Source organism: Argiope bruennichi, chromosome 8, assembly GCF_947563725.1.
Source record: "Argiope bruennichi chromosome 8, qqArgBrue1.1, whole genome shotgun sequence".
Lineage (NCBI taxonomy): Eukaryota > Metazoa > Arthropoda > Arachnida > Araneae > Araneidae > Argiope > Argiope bruennichi.
The window spans coordinates 18,996,368-19,018,609 of NC_079158.1; the positions used below are offsets into that span (position 1 = coordinate 18,996,368).

At 33.4% G+C, this 22,242-nt stretch overlaps 1 protein-coding gene across 8 annotated transcripts in view; it reads left to right on the top strand.

The window, feature by feature from the left end:
- The first annotated feature begins 1,967 nt into the window (after nt 1–1,967).
- The window catches only part of LOC129980913 (uncharacterized), a 65,232-nt gene continuing 44,957 nt past the window's right edge, over nt 1,968–22,242 (top strand). For all 8 annotated transcript variants that reach the window (XM_056091400.1, XM_056091392.1, XM_056091395.1 and 5 more), the window contains exons 1-3: nt 1,968–2,237; nt 4,176–4,350; nt 5,769–5,989. In XM_056091400.1, the coding sequence (XP_055947375.1) occupies nt 2,235–2,237; nt 4,176–4,350; nt 5,769–5,989 (399 nt within the window). In that variant the 5' untranslated portion in view covers nt 1,968–2,234. The remainder of the gene's footprint in view (nt 2,238–4,175; nt 4,351–5,768; nt 5,990–22,242) is intronic.

Sequence of the window (22,242 nt, forward strand, 5' to 3'; positions counted from 1 at the left end):
CATCTTTAAAAATTAGAATAAAAATAGACTTTGTAATGTTTTGATCTAGACTGATCAAATAACGAAGCAGAATTTCCAGACAATTCTTTATTTTACAGCCTTATATATACAAAAGAACAACTTGTTCTAATCTTGGTTAAATAAATAGTTATTTACACCTGTAGTAGGAGACACAACAGTCGAAGTCGAAGGGTTTTCTTGAAACTCATTTGGTTCTCGGAATCCGAACTCGTGGGCGTAGTTCAACAGTCTGCCTGCAAATCGTTTTTTCTCTTCTCCTAAAAAAATCTCCGCTCTTTATTTCGGCGACAATCTCCGCCTCTTAATTTACATTGGTCACTTGAGCTCTCTTTCGGCCAATCGGGGTTCAGCAATATGCTCTCTCAGCGGCACCAGTCGGTCGTGGGAAGGTCCTTTGTGCGATGCACTTTTCACAACTGACTATTCTGGAACACGGAATTATCATAGTCTTTTCACTATGAGAAACATTTAGCATCCAGATGTTTGGACACTCCTTTCTCTTTGAAGGTATTCTGAATATCTCTTGGACGAGGGATTCCCACATGTGGTCTTTCACTGTAGTCGCTAATGAACAGATGCGAGACCACCCAGGTGAAAAGATCCACCATCTGACTATCTCGAGGAGTTTAGCAAGTAACAGCGACGACACAGCTGGCTGTAAATGTCTTATCAGTACTGGGAAACTGGGAATGTTACAACATTATAAACACAAAAATTATATATTTCAAAATATAATTTTAAGATTACGAGAAGCCTACGAAATGGATAACGGAAAGATCAATGTATAAAATCGGTTATGCTTAGCTTATTCCATTTATCTATAGCTTCTTTCTAGTTGTATAGAAGAAAAAAATTGAATTTTTTAACGATTATCAATAAAATCCATGTATAATATATTTTTTATGAATTTTTTTAACACGATAACATTTTTAAAACTTAATTTCTAAAAGAGAGTATATAACTTTTGTGGTACATTATATGGAAAATAAATAACATCGAACACAAAATATGCATTAAAATAATTTTTTTATTAGTATCGCATGGAATCTCATGATAATAGATAAGATAATGTTTTGTTATCAAAATCTGCTGAAATGAAGTTGAGTTATTAAAAATTCTAACTGTAAATGCAAGTGATATGACCAAAAATTTCAAAGAAAAAATTTCAAGTTTCATCAACATTGATATTTGCATATTAAAAAATAAAATACTACATTGCATTCATGGTGATTAAAAATTAATAAAAAAATAATATTTCCATATCCAACATTCTACAATATTCAGAGTTCGATATAAGTTGTTTTCTCTGTGCTAATAGGTATACATGTTAGAAGTAACAGTAGAAAACTAGCTGGCAATTTGGCTAAAGATGCTCGTACATCGGATATATCTGTATAATCAAGTATTCCAATGCCACCACTGAAGATCTTCGTTAGTCTGTTTTCCACCTTCAAGCAATCTAATTGCGTATTCCATGGGAAATTAAAAATACCCCGTTCATTCAACCTCTTATTCACAATTAATATGCTGATATCGTTATACTAGGTAAACGATATTTGTCTTGCTCGTTTACGAACTTCCACCCTGCCCACAAATATTATCCTTTTAAGATTGTATTCGAATCATTTCCTGTCTGTCCCAAATGTGATGTAACTAATTCAAACGACCATCTTCCTTCATTATGCACCTAATTTTACGCTCAATTCTTTAGGTACTGGTGCTCTGCATACAAGCGTATCTGTATTATTCCCACTTTGCAGCAAAAAACTTTTGTCATTCTCTGTCGTTTTTGCAATTTGCAAAGGGCTTCGACTCTTTTCTTGAGATTAGTGTTTCTTTTATTTATATAAAGGATCATTGGCAAAGCCTTATGTTTTCCGGCAGCACAAGTCACTAAAATTCAACTTCAACTTCTTGTTTACATTCAATGCATTGTGTGATGTTATTTTCGAAACAGAGTGATTGCGCAATAAAAATACTCTTCAACTTTTCAATTAGTTTGATTATCTCTGCACCTGCTTTAAATTTATGCGTATAAAAATATGAAAACTCAAACTGATATTTATGATTTTGTTTCCACTTTAATTAAAATCTCACCTTAGACACATTTCTTTTATTCTTTTTTTTAATGATATAATATGACCTATATACACTGAAAATAGGTAAATTGATTTAAATTTTAAGGAATCCCACTGAAAATTAAAAAAAAAAAAATGGTAAGCTTTATTGTCTTAATTTTTATTTTTATTTTAATCCTGCAATTTGTAAAAATAGCAGTTTTTTTTTTTTTTTTTCATTTGAAATATGTCAAAGTATTTTTATACAGCAATATATTTTAAAGCTGTAATTCTTAAATGTTGCATAAATTGAATAACAAAATTAAATGTAATTTTTTTCTTGAAATTCTGTTTTGTTCTAGAAATTATTTTTAGAGATCAGTTTAATTCTTTAGGTGATCATTTACAAAAGTTTTATAGAATAACTTGAATAAGTGTGAATTTTATGCATATCATTGATTTGTCTGAATACTTTAAACTTATAGCAAGTCTTATAGCAGATTCTAAGTGCATAATATAATAATTATTTCACTGAGAAGGAAAAATTACTGCTAAAGCATTATATATGTTGTATTTGATTTAATTCGTTAGTGATGATGAAAGTTTTTGTAGATAATAGTTTATGATGTATCCTCAGAAAATATTTGAGTTCACATTGTTTTGTGCAAATTATTTGTTCTCCTTTTTAAAAAAATGGATGTAACCAGTAACTAAGCAGCAATTGAATGTATATAAAACACTTAAATGAATGGCTTAATATAATATTTAGTGTTACTTGTTAATTATCTGAAATCATAATTATTTTATGGTAATAGGCAGTTATTTCAACTTTTTCTAAACTGTTAAATGCTTACCATTATTATGAAAATTTTTTAATTTAGGCATCTAATATTTAAAATAAATGAATCACTGTGAAATTTTTTCTTATTCCTTAGTTTCATAGAGTATATATATATGTGTGTACCCGACAGAAAGAGAGAGAGAATAAATCCAATATTCATTACTTTTCTTTGTTTAAATAATACTTTAAAAAGATTTTAAGTTTAATTTTTTATCTTAATATTTTAAATAACCCTACATTTATTTGAATATATTATTTTATTTAATAGAATGCTTTTGTAAGTATGAAAGTTAGTTATATCTCCTGTCATTAATTGTTATAAAATTAAAGACATCGTAAAAGAAATCATAACAAGATTATCTTTTTATCAGTTAAAAAGTCTGTATTTGTTCTGTTCACCAGTGATGAACTTTTAAGCCTAAAGTTTGCTATTGGTATACAATTAATGCATAAATAGCAAATCATCTTAATCATGTAAGTTAATATATGCAATATTCAAACTTTTTGGAGAGAAATAGTTCATTATTCTTTTACTTTTTATATTATATAAGATATTTTTGAATTTTTTTAATTCATAAATATTAGCCCTTAATTGTTTCTTGTAATTAAATGCTTGCAGTGTAATGAGATTTATTTGTACTTTTTCATATATTATGTAGTTTATGATTGTTTATAGGCTTATTTGTTGAATTAATGCAGTAATATATAGATAATAAGTTAATTCTTTAAAATGAGTCAGAATGAGAAGGATAACATTTTCAGAATGGAAATTCCGTGATAAATTTGAAGAGATGAGAATGTTACATGTTCTTAAAAGTTTATGATATACTATAAACATCTTTAACCTTGGAATGATATCATAGTGCCCTTTTTCCCCTGTATGCAATTGAACGAGCCATTTTTTTTATTTTTCATGTTTAGCAAATAACTTATATAGCAGATAATTAAAAGTGTATTGATAATATGCTTTGATAATGTATATGTATGCATATTTTACAGCAAAATGTGTTCACAATTCAATTTCTTATTTAAATCTCTGATATATCAAGATTTAAATAATTTAATTAAAATAATAAGCTGCTAGAAGAATGAAGACAAAGACATCCAGAACCTGAATGAAATCTTTTTTAAGGAATATATATATATATATATATATATATATTATTATTATTATTATTATTGTTATTATTTACAGATTTTTATATTTTTTGAAAAATAATCTGCCACTTTATATATTTTTATTAATTTTTTTACAGAGTTTAGAAGTTAAAATAGAAATTAGGAGCACTGTCAAGAAAAAGGCAAATTGTTTTGCAGATGGTATCACTCACGATTTTATTGTGTTTGTGCAGGGTCACAATGGCAATCATATTGAACATTTTATAAAAGAAATTGTTTTTTATTTGCCTTTTAATTCAAATTCGAAACAAGGTAAATAATTTTTTATGTGTTACTTACAAATGCAGTTTTAAGTTATATAGAATAGTTTTATCAGTTTAGAGTAATTTTGGAATAAATTCACCATTATGTTTTTATTGAATTGTATTTTACATATTTAATATTAATGCTTATGTTTGGGAAAGTTTTATTTCCTTCTTAAACAGTTTGTTTATATCTATAATTATTATCTTTTAATAACTCTTACAAATAATTGCATAATTATTAAAATTTTATTTTTTTCACAAAATATCCAACTTTAAGATTGTAAATGCATTTATTTCTTGAGTATCAACTTATCCAAACCTGCTGGTTATAGTATGACAGAATTTATTTAATTTTTTAATTAACTAATTTTATTAATTGTATTAAGATGCTTTCAAAATCTAAACATTTAAATAAGTATTATAACCTCGAAAAAAAAAAAAAAAAGGATTCCCATAAAAGGCTTTTAAGTTGGTCATCTAAAAATGTAGAATTCAACCAATTTGCTTCAGTCCTGAAAAAACACAGTGCAGTTAAAAATTATGCAGCCTGTCCAAAATAGTTTTTTTGTTTTTTTGTTTACTGTCTATATCTATAGTTATTGTTAATTGAAATGTTCTGAATATTTTATGCTTTTTATTTCGTTACATCTACTAACAGGAATCCTTTTAATGAGCCTGGAATTATTTAATGTAGAGAAAGAGAATGTGAATTATTCTTATACAGAAACAACATATTTTGATTGTAGAATGGCTATTAAATATTTTTAAAACATATAAAAGTTAGTTAAATTATATGATTTTGCTCAATGTTGCTTGGGATTTTGCATAAAATGTCAGGAAAGTTAAAGCATCTGATTTCTCCAGAGTCCAAATATAAAAAATATAATTATAAAAAAGTGACAATTTTATATAGTGATTGAAATAAGCATTTATATATGATATAATTTAAATCTTAATTAATTTCCTAATTTTTATCTTAATTTAGCCCATATTAACTAGATTCTAAAATGTTCTCTTATTTTCTGAACCAATTCCCACTTTCTGTTTAATTAATTCTACATGCACTTTATAAAATGCTAGTCTCAACATTCTCTCACACTATCAGTGAAGTGATAAAAATCCTTAATGCTTAGAGCACTTTTTTTAAAGATTAGTTAAATTCTCTATCCTAAAGCTATACATGTCAAAGAAATCCCTATCAACGTCTCATAATAAAATCACTGAAGGGAAAAATTTTGCTCACTTCTGTACTTGTGTCGCAATGTAGACTGGTGTATTTTTTACCACTTATTCTTTATACATAAATCATGCCTCCTGTAGTGAAATAAATCAAAGTTTTAAAATTTTCTTCTATTTGGCCACATTACTGTTAAAACTTGTTTATATATACCAGTACAATAATTTTTGTCACATTTCCTTTTTCAGTAAGAAGGAAGCCACCGTATTTCATACAAGGATCTACGCAAGCTTCTTTCCGCTTGCCAATAGATTTATTTTTCCATACCACAATTAATCTTTTCAAAATGAGTATTTCATATTACTTGCTTGTTCCTGATAAACCTTTGGAGAATGCTGTATGTGTGAAGACTTTAACATTCCTGAATACTCCTCAAGATTTTAAGGAAAGGTTACTTCTTGGTGGTGCGGTATGTTTTATCATTTATTCAATTGTCTTATCTTTATAACTTTTTTTTTTTTAAAAAATTTATTAATCATATGTATTAATTTTTCACTATAATACAAACTATGATAGTAGATCAATCATTAAACATTGCATGAGTTTAAAAACAAATCATAACTGTTATAGATTTATAGAGCATTGTATGGAAAAAGCAAATTTATTTACATCAGGATATCATAATGTTGATGGAAGAAACGAAAAAAGGTAGAAGGTTGTTTGATTTTGGGAAATAATATTAATTTCCATTTTCAATGTAAACAACTCTAATAGTATAAGTTTGTGAAATAACTGCAGTTTTGTGCAAAAAAAAATTTACTTGATTTAAAACCTTTGTTTGAAGATAACTTGAAAGATAATTAATTTTATAATTAATTGTTTAAAACTCAATTGAATAACATTTGAGATTAGAATTGTTTTGATTCACATGATAGAATGAATCACATTTTGAATCATGATTTACAAAATATTTGAATTAAGCATTTATTCAGTATCTTACAAGCTTTCAAATGCTTGATATTGTTACAAACTTGTAATTTGCTTCCCATCACGGCTAGTATCACCGTAAGAAAGACCGTTGTAAGATCTGAGCTGAGCGGCTGCCACGTCAATGACCTGAGAGCTTGGCGACCATTTGGCGACTTGGCGGTGAATTTGGCGACTAAATGGATACTACTGGAAAGTTCGAGAACTTTAATGATCCATCCACTAAGACCCGAGATACAGCCAGGTACGCCCTGATTGGTCTGAAGATTCTAGCCCCGCCTCCCGGAACTATAAAAGACGGGCACTCAGAAGCTACGAAGAAGTAGAAGTTCGTATTGGTTGTTGTTGAAGTCGTTGTGGTATTCTCGTGTTAGCTTCCGTCATGAACGGTAGCGTTTGCGAAGAAGGTGGAAAGCGCAGATGCGCGGAGACGAATGAAGAAATGATCATTGATGGCAATCATAGTGATCTGCCTCAAACTAAAGAGAAATACACTTGCATCCATTGCAAGGAAAGATTGATGATCCGAGATGCGGTAAAAGTCCTAAGACTTGAAATTGAAGGTATCAACCAAGCCACAAGGCATGCCAAGAGGGAGCAGATTGATTATGCTCACCCGCATCTTGCAGCCATGGAGTCTAGAAGAAAACAAGCGATTCAGGAGATGGAGACCCTTCTGGATAAGATGAACCTTGTTAGTTCTTGTCAGGACTCGAAATGTGAACACTCTAAGGAACCCTCCCTGAACCTGAATAATGATAATTTCGTCTCTCCAACAAAGAGGAAACTTGCCAGAAATAAACCGGAACCCCCTAAAAATGTAATTAACTTAAGCAATAAATTTCAAGTCCTCAATAATATTCCAGTTGAAAATGAAACTCCCAACACTGCAGAACATAAAATACCACCAATAATGTTGAAATATGCAGATAACTTTAATGAAATTTTATCCCAAATTGCCAAAACCTGCGGCAAAACTGTCAACAAACTGAATAAAGGGTTCATTAAAATATTCCCAGAATCGGCTGATCAACACAAAGCCATTCAAAATTTCTGCAGGCAGCAGGGTTATGATTATTATATCATAACCCCCCAAAACAAAAGACCATTAAAAGCAGTCATCAAAGGGCTCCCCCATGAATACGACACAAAAATAATAGCTCAAAACCTAGTTGATAGTGGTTTCCCAGTGACTAGGGTTGTTCAACTTACCCAGCTAAGAACTAAGAGACCTCTTCCAATTTATATGGTTGAACTTAATAAAACTGAAAAAGCCGAGGAAATCTTTAAAATAGAACATCTGGATTACCTTAGTATCACAGTAGAGCCCTACAGAGGTCGCAACCTAGTCTCGCAATGTTATCGTTGCAACTTTTTTCACCATGCAGCGAATAACTGCAACATAAAGCCCAGATGTCTGAAGTGTGGCGAAAGCCACAAAACTAATGCTTGCGTGATAAAAGAAAAAATTGAAACGCCAACTTGCATCAATTGCGGCAAACAAGGGCACATAGTATCTTACCGCGGCTGCGAGGCCTTCCCAAAAATTCAGTCTGCGAGAAAAAATAGGGACAACTATTTTCACAAAAACCAAGCTCTGATCAGGCCAAATGTCAGTTTTGCAGGTCTTTTTAAAAACACAAGCCATCATGAGATGGCGCCTCCATTACACTCTTACCACACAAGCCCACCAGAGCTGGCGCCACAAACCTATGGTCACAAACAAGCCAACAACACCGTTTTAGAAGGCAATGATTTCGCTGACATTATAGAAGCAATGAAAGAACTGAAAAAGCTAACGACCGAGTACCCTTTACTCTTTTCACAGCTTAAAAAACTAAAAACCGCAAACACTGTTATGGAAAAACTGGATATACTCATGAAGGCATTCGATAACCCAAGTCTACCTGTCACTAACTAGTTTTCTCCTGCAATAGCCTTCGCATAGTCTATTGGAACGCAAATGGCATTAACAATAAAATAATTGACCTTCGTAATTTTGTAAATAAGTATAACCCCGATGTAATCCTACTGCAAGAAACCCACCTTAGACCACAAAGAAAAATTTTCCTGGCAAACTATTTCTCATATTACAGTTACAGAGTTAACCAGGCTGGCGGCGGTACTGCAATTTTAATTAAAAATGGTTTACCTCACAGTGAGGTCCCCCCACCTTTACTACAACATGTAGAAGCTAATGTAGTAAAATTAAATTTTAAAAATCAAGATCCAATAACCTTAATCTCTATTTATATCCCCCCTAGTGCAGATAATTCCAATTTTATTTTCGACATCGAAAACCTGATGCAAACAGGACCTAATCAAATAATTTGCGGAGACTTTAACGCTCACCACGTTAGCTGGGATTGTAAGCGTAACTGCCCAAAAGGTAATTCCCTAAAATCATTCGCCCTTCAGGCCGGATTAGACATTATAGCACCGTCCACCCCCACTAGATTTGGGCCTCAGTCAGCCAATACAATAGACCTCACCTTAATTAAAGACTTCCTGTACCCATATGAAATTCACTCCTTACCTGAACTTAGCTCTGACCATAATCCCATCTTATTAAATTTTTTCTTTAAATATTCCCTGCCCAATAATCTTAATAAATTTAAAACAAACTGGAATAATTTTAAATTAACCCTCAGTCAATCAGAAACCCCAAACATTGATGAATTTACAAACCCAGATAAACTTGACCATTTTGTAAACATCTTCGAATCGCAAATTATTAATGCAAAAAATCTAGCCTCCACCCCCATTATAAATAGTCAAAATTTTATTGACCCTAAAATTAGAGACCTAATCAGGGACAGGAACTTTGCCAGGAAAAATTTTCAAAAAACCAGAGACTCAGTCTTCAAGAGACTAATGAAACAAATTAATAAGGAAATTGAAAAACTTAACAATAAAATTCAAAGCAATGAATTTATACACAAATTAATTAGTGTTAACACAGAAGACGGATCAATCTGGAAACTTGTCAAAACTTTTAAAAGTAAAAAACAAAAAATTCCGGTCCTTAAAGGCCCTGCTAGTATTGCAATAACTGATAAAGAAAAAGCAAACTGCCTGGCGGCTAGCCTTGAGAAACAATTTCAACTTAATGAAGTGAGCAATTTCACCACAGAACATAATGTAAATAATACAGTCAAAGGCTTTCTCGACTCATTGCCACAAAAATTTATTGATATTCCCCCTCCCTCAACTGATGAATTAAAGGATCATATTAAAAAACTTAATATCAAAAAAGCCCCTGGCCTTGAGAGTATTAACAACAAAATGTTAAAAACACTTCCGGACAATTACCTAAAATTTTTAATTAATATAATTCATGGCATTCTCAAATTAGGATATTTTCCCATGTCATGGAAAACAGCTGCAGTTATCCCCATATTAAAACCAGGAAAAGACCCAGCTGATCCCTGCAGTTATAGACCCATATCCCTACTCTCTTCTGTCAGCAAAATTGCTGAACAGATAATTCTCAATAGATTAAATAATTACCTAGAAGAACATAATATACTAACACCTGAACAATTTGGATTTCGCCGTAACCTATCTACAACCCACCAATTAATTAGAGCAGTAGAATTCATTGAAGAAGGTTTTGAAAATAAACAAAAAACTGCAGCGGTTTTCCTTGACATTCAGAAAGCTTTTGACAGAGTTTGGCAAGATGGTCTTATATACAAGCTAATTAATTACAACATACCCCCACACCTTATCAAAATTATAATTTCTTACCTCAGTTACAGATCCTTTAAAATCAAGATAAACAATGAATTTTCGGAAGTAAAACCTATTCTTGCAGGTGTACCTCAAGGATCTAAACTAGGGCCAATTTTATTTTCCTTGTTTATTAATGATATCCCCAAGCAATTTAACACTATGTTGTGCATGTACGCTGATGACACTGCAATACTAGCTAGAAACAAAAATCAAAATTTCATTACCATAGCTTTAAACCGACATATTAAATCTCTTGAGGACTGGTTCGTCGAATGGAAAATTGAAATAAATGCTAGTAAAACTGAAGCTATAGTTTTTAATAAAAATAACTGTAAAAAGAATTTCTCCCCAGTTAAAATTAAAAATCAAACTGTCCCGTGGTCTAAGGAATGCAAATATTTAGGTGTTATTCTAGATAGTAAATTAACTTGGAAACCCCACTTTATTTACACAGCTAAAAAGTTTCGAGACCTAACTCGTAAATTTTATCCCTTAATTTCTCGAAACTCCAAAATGAGTAGACAAAATAAAATGCTTATTTACTCTGCCTACTTGCGTCCAGTATTAACTTATGCCTGCCCTGTGTGGGGATATGCTGCCAAGACTAATCTTAGACTTATTGAACGCCAGCAAAATAACTTAATTAGAAATTTCTGCAATATGAAATACTACATGCCCAATACAAATATGTACTTATGCCTAGACTATCCCCCTCTTAAAAAATTCATTAAAAATCTAGCCACTAACTTCTTTAAAAACATGGATAAGAATGAAAATGAAGCAATAGCTAAAATCCCTAAATATAAACCATCTACAAACTCTAGAAGACCCCGTAATATACTACTTTAATTTATCTCAGCCCCTTAGTTTTTCTTCCTAACTTTTATTTTTTCAAACTCAAATTATACTGTATCTCAATAGCCAATTCTAGCTCACGAGCAGTAAAAACTTACTAAGCCCAACGGCAGCGTATCCCCCCCCCCCCTTCACCCTAATATCAGACAATCACAATGAGTCCTGACACTCGTCATCTCCAAATTTCGTCGAAGACGGCCACGGCAAAGTATAGACAGCAAAGCACTGTGAAGTCTCTCCTTACCGGGGATAAGCCCCTGCCGGGGCTAGGCGCCCCGTCAACCCAACCATCAAGCTACGAAGAAGTAGTCGTGTGGATCGTCGGAAGTCGTGTGTATCGTGGAAGTCGTCGTGTGGATCGTCAGAAGACGTGTGTGAGAGGAGTCGGAGTCGCCGACAAATAAGAAGTCTTGGAGGATTAGACAGCAAGAAAGCTGCTGAACTAATGACTAGTGATTAAATGTGCTACGATTAATTGACGGTATTTGTAGTAGAAGAAAAATTTTGTAACATTTGGTGTCAGAAGTGGGGTTAATTGGATTTTCTTGTGTATGCCTTGAACCAGAAAAATGGATGAAAAGTTCGCATTGTTACTTGCCATGATGGCAGAGATAAAGAAAGGACAAGATGAATGGAGAGCCGGATATGAGAAAATGAAGAATGAATTCAAGATAGAAATTTTAGAAGATAAAAGTAACAAAACCGAAGACGTCCATGATATCACAGAAGAAATTGAAGGAAACAGCGAGACCCAAGTGGAAGAAAAGACTGAAGATCGAATGGAGACCGGTGTCACCGAAATGGAGCTTAGCCATCCGGAGGGTGAACCGAAGTTCAATGAGGAGATGCACGAACAGGGAGACTGTCAAATATCTGCAGGGCTGAAACAGGCTTCTCCGAACGAGTCCCCTGAAGTGGAATCGAAGGTGCAAACACTTGGGGATGGAGAAGATGAACTCTGTTTGGACGGGTCTGTTAGTGGCGACCCGTGCTCGATGCCTATGAATGCAGGTGTTAAAGAGACCCTGTTTGGACTGGATTCATCCCGAAGGTCGACGGGACGACCTCTTAGCAAGCCTCTTAGTATCTCCTTGCATAGCGATACGGAAAAAGACTACGTGGTTGGAATCGCTGATTCCTGTAGTCTCGGCCTCGACTTCCCTCGAGAATCCGGCCTTGCTGTGGATTTTTCGAGGAATGTCATGCAAATAGGAGCCGATGAATCTCCTGTGTATCCGGACAAATTACGTCGCCGCAGAAGAACCCTTCCAGCAAAGGCAGATGCGCTCTTCAAAGGATCCTGTACTGAGAGTTGTGAACAGTTCTCGAGTGCCCAGAATGAAATGGAAATGAGCGGGAATATTCCAGTGGAAGATCTGGCAATGAAAGCGAATCCCTGGCTTTCAAGTGGACACCTGAAGGCACTATTTGACCACCCTGGTATTCGGTTGGTTCGATGGAAGAAGTTCAAAGTGACCAACCAACCATCCTGGCTTGAATTCGTTCCGGAGAGCTCGGCTACTATGCGATGTTTCGCTCCATGGGACACCCTGCATTTTAAGGAGCGGAATCAAGTCTGGATGTACAATCCGAAACGGCGAAGAGGTCCGAGTCAAAAGCATTGAGAAGGTTCGGATGGATCGTTAGTCGCCGCCAAATTAGCGAATGATGTCATCTTCGAAAGTGCGGAAGTCGCCAAATGCATCAACATCATCACATCATTCGGAAGCCTACGCCAGCTGCTGGATTGAAGTGAGACTGCCGGGACGTCAGTCTTTGAAGAGGGGAGCAATGTTACAAACTTGTAATTTGCTTCCCATCACGGCTATACTCTGTTTCACCCTAACTTGGCAGTATTGTAAAAGGTAGAAAATGTGACGCTCCGCGTTGAGAAAGAGTTCCCCATCAATTCCGACTTTAAAATAGTTAAAATGCGCAGAAATTTATCAAATAATATCATAAATTACAGAAATCCTTTTTTAATCAGTATGTATTTAAAATTATTCTCAAGTTAAAAGTGCTTATCTGTTAAGTAGTTTGTAAATAAAGCGAACGAATAAAGCTAAAAGATTGACATAATGAATTCCACTTTGGCTAGAACCGGTCTTCAAGGTCAAATATTTGGCGCGTTTTTCTTTTACGCCTCCGCCAACTCAGCTTCATTCAGTTCGCAACCATTATAATCTTTCGTACTTTTTTATTCTCGCTTTTTTACCAGCTGATATTTTTGATACTATTAATCACATTAGTAGTTATTAGTTTTGATTGTTGAATATTTATTCGATTCGTTATTTTTATTCACTTCTAAAATGTCTGAAAAAGAGAAAGTGTTATCACCGACTACGCTGAGCACACCTTCAAGACAAGTGAAACCAACAAAAGTGCAGCATGCAGAAACATATTAAACGTTTATTCTCGACTCCGAGAAAACCCTCAAGATTCTATCAATCAAATCGTCGATAAAGTTTCGCACCTTACAGGTGTTTCGCAATGAACAGTTTTCCTTTTGAAAAAAGAAATAAAGGCATCCAGTTCTTTAAGTACCCCTGGAAAGAAATGATCAGGCTCAGTAGGTAAACATTCAGGTCTTGTAAAATAGGATGATTTTACATTATCCTGTATTTGACGAAAAATCCATGCATATTTTCGTAGAAATGAGATCCCAACATTAGATAAAGTTTTAAAAGATGTGAACAATTATACAGATATCTTTTCGAAAAACATTAGCCGAACTACGCTTTACCGAATATTGAAAGATTTAGAGTTTTCTTTTGAGAAACGATGAAACGAAATGAAATAACATTAATGTTTTTATTAAAATAATGTATCAATAATATTGGAAAAATAATGAAAATAAGGAAGCAATTAATTCTGCGATAAAGTGATAATATAATAAAGTAAATGAATATTTACTATTTGGCGAAAAATTTGCGAGATAAAGTTTCGCCAGCGATCTACATTTCTAGTAACTTTGTACTTTAAAGTAACCCAGTTCCCCTGACAGTGACTGTGATTCGGCATGCCTAGAATATACACTACTGCCAAGTTAGAGTGAAACAGAGTATAGTATCACCGTAAGAAAGACCGTTGTAAGATCTGAGCTGAGCGGCTGAAAGTTAATGAACTGAGAGCTTGGCGACCATTTGGCGACTAAATGGATACTACACTGGAAAGTTCGAGAACTTTCATGATCCATCCACTAAGACCCGAGATACAGCCAGGTACGCCCTGATTGGTCTGAAGATTCTAGCCCTGCCTCCCGGAACTATAAAAGACGGGCACTCAGAAGCTACGAAGAAGTGAGATCAAGTCGTGAAGTGTTGCTGAAGTCGAAGTCAGTTCAATTTGCTGTGTATTCACTTGTGTGCATAAAAGCAGGCTGTGATTTTCACTTGATTTTGTTTGAAGTCATTCTCGTGTTAGCTTCCGTCATGAACGGTAGCGTTTGCGAAGAAGGTGGAAAGCGCAGATGCGCGGAGACGAATGAAGAAATGATCATTGATGGCAATCATAGTGATCTGCCTCAAACTAAAGAGAAATACACTTGCATCCATTGCAAGGAAAGATTGATGATCCGCGATGCGGTAAAAGTCCTAAGACTTGAAATTGAAGGTATCAACCAAGCCACAAGGCATGCCAAGAGGGAGCAGATTGATTATGTTCACCCGCATCTTGCAGCCATGGAGTCTAGAAGAAAACAAGCGATTCAGGAGATGGATACACTTCTGGGTAAGATGAACCTTGTTAGTTCTTGTCAGGACTCGAAATGTGAACACTCTAAGGAACCCTCCCTGAACCTGAGTAATGATAATTTCGTCTCTCCAACAAAGAGGAAACTTGCCAGAAATAAACCGGAACCCCCTAAAAATGTAATTAACATAAGCAATAAATTTCAAGTCCTCAATAATATTCCAGTTGAAAATGAAACTCCCAACACTGCAGAACATAAAATACCACCAATAATGTTGAAATATGCAGATAACTTTAATGAAATTTTATCCCAAATTGCCAAAACCTGCGGCAAAACTGTCAACAAACTGAATAAAGGGTTCATAAAAATATTCCCAGAATCGGCTGATCAACACAAAGCCATTCAAAATTTCTGCAGGCAGCAGGGTTATGATTATTATATCATAACCCCCCAAAACAAAAGACCATTAAAAGCAGTCATCAAAGGGCTCCCCCATGAATACGACACAAAAATAATAGCTCAAAACCTAGTTGATAGTGGTTTCCCAGTGACTAGGGTTGTTCAACTTACCCAGCTAAGAACTAAGAGACCTCTTCCATTTTATATGGTTGAACTTAATAAAACTGAAAAAGCCGAGGAAATCTTTAAAATAGAACATCTGGATTACCTTAGTATCACAGTAGAGCCCTACAGAGGTCGCAACCTAGTCTCGCAATGTTATCGTTGCAACTTTTTTCACCATGCAGCGAATAACTGCAACATAAAGCCCAGATGTCTGAAGTGTGGCGAAAGCCACAAAACTAATGCTTGCGTGATAAAAGAAAAAATTGAAACGCCAACTTGCATCAATTGCGGCAAACAAGGGCACATAGCATCTTACCGCGGCTGCGAGGCCTTCCCAAAAATTCAGTCTGCGAGAAAAAATAGGGACAACTATTTTCACAAAAACCAAGCTCTGATCAGGCCAAATGTCAGTTTTGCAGGTCTTTTTAAAAACACAAGCCATCATGAGATAGCGCCTCCATTACACTCTTACCACACAAGCCCACCAGAGCTGGCACCACAAACCTATGGTCACAAACAAGCCAACAACACCGTTTTAGAAGGCAATGATTTCGCTGACATTATAGAAGCAATGAAAGAACTGAAAAAGCTAACGACCGAGTACCCTTTACACTTTTCACAGCTTAAAAAACTAAAAACCGCAAACACTGTTATGGAAAAACTGGATATACTCATGAAGGCATTCGATAACCCAAGTCTACCTGTCACTAACTAGTTTTCTCCTGCAATTGCCTTCGCATAGTCTATTGGAACGCAAATGGCATTAACAATAAAATAATTGACCTTCGTAATTTTGTAAATAAGTATAACCCCGATGTAATCCTACTGCAAGAAACCCACCTTAGACCACAAAGAAAAATTTTCCTGGCAAACTATTTCTCATATTACAGTTACAGAGTTAACCAGGCTGGCGGCGGTACTGCAATTTTAATTAAAAATGGTTTACCTCACAGTGAGGTCCCCCCACCTTTACTACAACATGTAGAAGCTAGCGTGGTAAAATTAAATTTTAAAAATCAAGATCCAACAACCTTAATCTCTATTTATATCCCCCCTAGTGCAGATAATTCCAATTTTATTTTCGACATCGAAAACCTGATGCAAACAGGACCTAATCAAATAATTTGCGGAGACTTTAACGCTCACCACGTTAGCTGGGATTGTAAGCGTAACTGCCCAAAAGGTAATTCCCTAAAATCATTCGCCCTTCAGGCCGGATTAGACATTATAGCACCGCCCACCTCCACTAGATTTGGACCTCAGTCAGCCAATACAATAGACCTCACCTTAATTAAAGACTTCCTGTACCCATATGAAATTCTATCCTTACCTGAACTTAGCTCTGACCAAAATCCCATCTTATTAAATTTTTTCTTTAAATATTCCCTGCCCAATAATCTTAATAAATTTAAAACAAACTGGAATAATTTTAAATTAACCCTCAGTCAATCAGAAACCCCAAACATTGATGAATTTACAAACCCAGATAAACTTGACCATTTTGTAAACATCTTCGAATCGCAAATTTTTAATGCAAAAAATCTAGCCTCCAGCCCCATTATAAATAGTCAAAATTTTATTGACCCTAAAATTAGAGACCTAATCAAGGACAGGAACTTTGCCAGGAAAATTTTTCAAAAAACCAGAGACCCAGTCTTCAAGAGACTAATGAACCAAATGAATAAGGAAATTGAAAAACTTAACAATAAAATCCAAAGCAATGAATTTATACACAAATTAATTAGTGTTAACACAGAAGACGGATCAATCTGGAAACTTGTCAAAACTTTTAAAAGTAAAAAACAAAAAATTCCGGCCCTTAAAGGCCCTGCTAGTATTGCAATAACTGATAAAGAAAAAGCAAACTGCCTGGCGGCTAGCCTTGAGAAACAATTTCAACTTAATGAATTGAGCAATTTCACCACAGAACATAATGTAAATAATACAGTCAAAGGCTTTCTCGACTCATTGCCACAAAAATTTATTGATATTCCCCCTCCCTCAACTGATGAATTAAAGGATCATATTAAAAAACTTAATATCAAAAAGCCCCTGGCCTTGACAGTATTAACAACAAAATGTTAAAAACACTTCCGGACAATTACCTAAAATTTTTAATTAATATAATTCATAGCATTCTCAAATTAGGATATTTTCCCATGTCATGGAAAACAGCTGCAGTTATCCCCATATTAAAACCAGGAAAAGACCCAACTGATCCCTGCAGTTATAGACTCATATCCCTACTCTCTTCTGTCAGCAAAATTGCTGAACAGATAATTCTCAATAGATTAAATAATTACCTAGAAGAACATAATATACTAACACCTGAACAATTTGGATTTCGCCTTAACCTATCTACAACCCACCAATTAATTAGAGCAGTAGAATTCATTGAGGAAGGTTTTGAAAATAAACAAAAAACTGCAGCGGTTTTCCTTGACATTCAGAAAGCTTTTGACAGAGTTTGGCAAGATGGTCTTATATACAAGCTAATTAATTACAACATACCCCCACACCTTATCAAAATTATAATTTCTTACCTCAGTTTCAGATCCTTTAAAATCAAGATAAACAATGAATTTTCGGAAGTAAAACCTATTCTTGCAGGTGTACCTCAAGGATCTAAACTAGGGCCAATTTTATTTTCCTTGTTTATTAATGATATCCCCAAGCAATTTAACACTATGTTGTGCATGTACGCTGATGACACTGCAATACTAGCTACAAACAAAAATCAAAATTTCATTACCATAGCTTTAAACCGACATATTAAATCTCTTGAGGACTGGTTCGTCGAATGGAAAATTGAAATAAATGCTAGTAAAACTGAAGCTATAGTTTTTAATAAAAATAACTGTAAAAAGAATTTCTCCCCAGTTAAAATTAAAAATCAAACTGTCCCGTGGTCTAAGGAATGCAAATATTTAGGTGTTATTCTAGATAGTAAATTAACTTGGAAACCCCACTTTATTTACACAGCTAAAAAGTTTCGAGACCTAACTCGTTAATTTTGTCCCTTAATTTCTCGAAACTCCATAATGAGTAGACAAAAGAAAATGCTTATTTACTCTGCCTACTTGCGTCCAGTATTAACTTATGCCTGCCCTGTGTGGGGATATGCTGCCAAGACTAATCTTAGACTTATTGAACGCCAGCAAAATAACTTAATTAGAAATTTCTGCAATATGAAATACTACATGCCCAATACAAATATGTACTTATGCCTAGACTATCCCCCTCTTAAAAAATTCATTAAAAATCTAGCCACTAACTTCTTTAAAAACATGGATAAGAATGAAAATGAAGCAATAGCTAAAATCCCTAAATATAAACCATCTACAAACTCTAGAAGACCCCGTAATATACTACTTTAATTTATCTCAGCCCCTTAGTTTTTCTTCCTAACTTTTATTTTTTCGAACTCAAATTATACTGTATCTCAATAGCCAATTCTAGCTCACAAGCAGTAAAAACTTACTAAGCCCAACGGCAGCGTACCCCCCCCCCCCCACCCTAATATCAGACAATCACAATTAGGGATTGCAATACCGGTATACCGGAATACCGAATACCGGTATTTTGAGCCATTTGTACAATTTTGAAATACCGGTATTCACAAGTTTAAATACCGGTTTTTCGGTATTTACTAAATTTTTAAAATTGTTTCCACTATATTTTCAGGGATCGCGAATATAGCAAAATAGTATACGTTTTTGTTTTTATGTCCCTTTAATGGGAGAAATTAATTAGCCAATTAATAGCTTAATTAATTGCTTAAATCTAAATTAGCGAAACATGGATTATCCCCGAAAGAAGATATTGTATCCATAACGGCTGATGGAGAAACAGTTATGAAAAAAGCTGGAAAGTTGATTCGTGCAAATCAGCAATTGTGCTATGTTCAGGGAATTCAATTAGGAGTAATAGATGTATTATACCAAAAAAAAATAAAGAACAGAAGAATCCAAATACTGGGGATATAGAAACTTTGGATTCCAACTTTCAAGAGAGTGAGAGTGACATTGACAATGAAGATAAAGACAATGTAATTGTTGAAGAAGATATTGCTAATGAGGATGAAATATTAACCCATCAAGAATTACTTCCTATAATTTATAAAGGTCGAAAAATTGCTAAGATATTTAAACGTTTCCCTATAAAAAATGATATATTACTAAAATATATACTAACTGAAAATAAAACAGAATATATATTAATATTAGATTATATAACACGTTGGAACAGTTTACTCCTAATGATGGAACGATTTTTGAAACTGAGAAATCCAATCCAAAAGGCAGTAATGGACTTAAAGCTGTAAATTAATTTTTCAGACAGAGAATTCGACTTAATATCCAGAACTATATCAGCTCTACTTCCAATAAAACTGACAAATGAAGCATTATGTCGGAGAAATTCTAATTTATTAACAGCTAATGCAACAATAAATTTCATGTTGCAGTCACTGAAAGAACAGCACACACTATATATTACATTAAATATTACATTACACTATATATTACATTAAAAATATTACACGGTAATTAAATATTATTACACTATATATTACATTAAAAAATCGCACATTAGAAAGGCATACCGAAATAGAAAATATCTTATGGTATTTACATAATTATAACGATTTTAAAAATGAAAATGAAAAAGAAGAAAAGAAAATAATCAATTCAAATTTGATTAAGTTTAGAATAAATTTTCTTAACATTTTTTACCCACAAACGTATCGCATTCAGAAGAATTCGGTTCAGTTATCGAAGATTATGATAACACTCATGTCGATAGTGAAAAGGAATTCTCTTGAACATAAATTAGAATTTGCGATAAATAAAAAAATTTCAACCAACCAAAATACAATACAGAAATCAGCTATATCCAAAACCATCCGACAAGGAATCGATTTATTCGAAGATGAGGGATTTAGAAGTAAATACTTGGAAAAAGTATATCACGCATTGCTAACAGTTCCACCAGCTAGCGTAGATGCCGAAAGAGCGTTTTCGACAGCTGGTAATTTTTAAACAAAATTACTTTTCAAGCTTAATGACAGTTTTTCAAGATCACATTTCAAAAATTTGTAATAGTACCACAGATTGAATAGTGATATTTCCACTTTTTTTTGTGATTTAAATAAATGAGATGTTCCTTTACTTTTTTGTGATTCTTTATATACTGTTATAATTTATAAGTTACAAGTTATGTTTTGTGACATTTACACTCTCTAATAAATCTGGCAAATAAAAACAAAGAAACACCTGTGTTTTCTTTCTTTTTCTAAAATTTCCAATACCGGTATTAAAACCGGTATCCCGGTATTAAGATCTAAAAAATACCGAATACCGGTATTGAAATTTTGGTCCGATATTGCAATCCCTAATCACAATGAGTCCTGACACTCGTCATCTAGAAATTTCGTCGAAGACGGCCACGGCAAAGTATAGACAGCAAAGCACTGTGAAGTCTCTCCTTACCGGGGATAAGCCCCTGCCGGGGCTAGGCGCCCCGTCAACCCAACCATCAAGCTACGAAGAAGTAGTCGTGTGGATCGTCGGAAGTCGTGTGTATCGTGGAAGTCGTCGTGTGGATCGTCAGAAGACGTGTGTGAGAGGAGTCGGAGTCGCCGACAAATAAGAAGTCTTGGAGGATTAGACAGCAAGAAAGCTGCTGAACTAATGACTAGTGATTAAATGTGCTACGATTAATTGACGGTATTTGTAGTAGAAGAAAAATTTTGTAACAATATGATGTTCTATAGAAGCTGGCATATGGAAGTGTTGTCTCTGATATATTTGTCCTAATTTGACTATAATTCCAAATTTATAAGTCAATCTCAAATAGCATAACTTGCAAAGGAGATAATAATTAAAAAATTAACAAACCTATGAATAATAGTACTTGAAAATATAATTTTGGATGCTTACAAACATGCACTTGGTGCCTCATAAAAAAGTAGAATGAGCGTTTATTTGCTTAATTACCACAATTTAACATATGTTTTCAGTTACAAAATTTGATCAAATAAAGTAGTACTTTTAAATTTTTATGCAGCCCCATTGTGAAAGAAATGTCAGTGAGTTAAATGTTTTTCTTACACTCATTTGTAAGGACTTAAAGTTTCATGCTTCTATCTATGAAATTTCCTGAGATATTAAAAAGTAAATTTATTGATTTATAGCATTTTTCATATCTCTGACAGTATTTGAGCTTGGCATATGTTGTAATTTTCGGGTACAATCTATATCAAGAATGGGTTAAATCTTCTAAGAGTTCTAAAGCAATGCAAATCTGAATGTATTTTTCTCCTTCAAAATTTCAAAGCCAAATATATTTTTTATTGACTTAAATTTAAAAAGTCCATAATGTTAATTGTTTTAAATTGAAAATTTTGACTAAGTGAAATAGCAGCATGCTTAATTGCAGATCACTTTCTAAATAAATATTTTTAGTATATTGTGTATAAAAAAATGCACTACAAAAATTTAAGGTTTTTTTAAAATTATTTTTTAACAATATTATTAACAATAAATTAGACAAAACTTTTCTTACCATAATTTAAATAATATTTAATAATAGAATAAAATATTTTTGTTTAAAATTTATAAACCACAACATTTGTTTGAGAATTCTAAAATAACATAAAACATGCAAATCATAATTAGTAAAGAATATTACTAGAATAATGTTCTAAAATTAATTAAAATATTTTGATTTAAATAAATTCACTTGCACAGCATTTATAATTAAATGAATAACCAAAATTAAATGACTTTCAAGAGATCATAGAAATAATCTGTTGCTCTCAGAGTTCCGAAGCAATTGCCTGTTTAATGATCCTGTACTGGATAATACAGAGATCACAAAAGATTATTAAA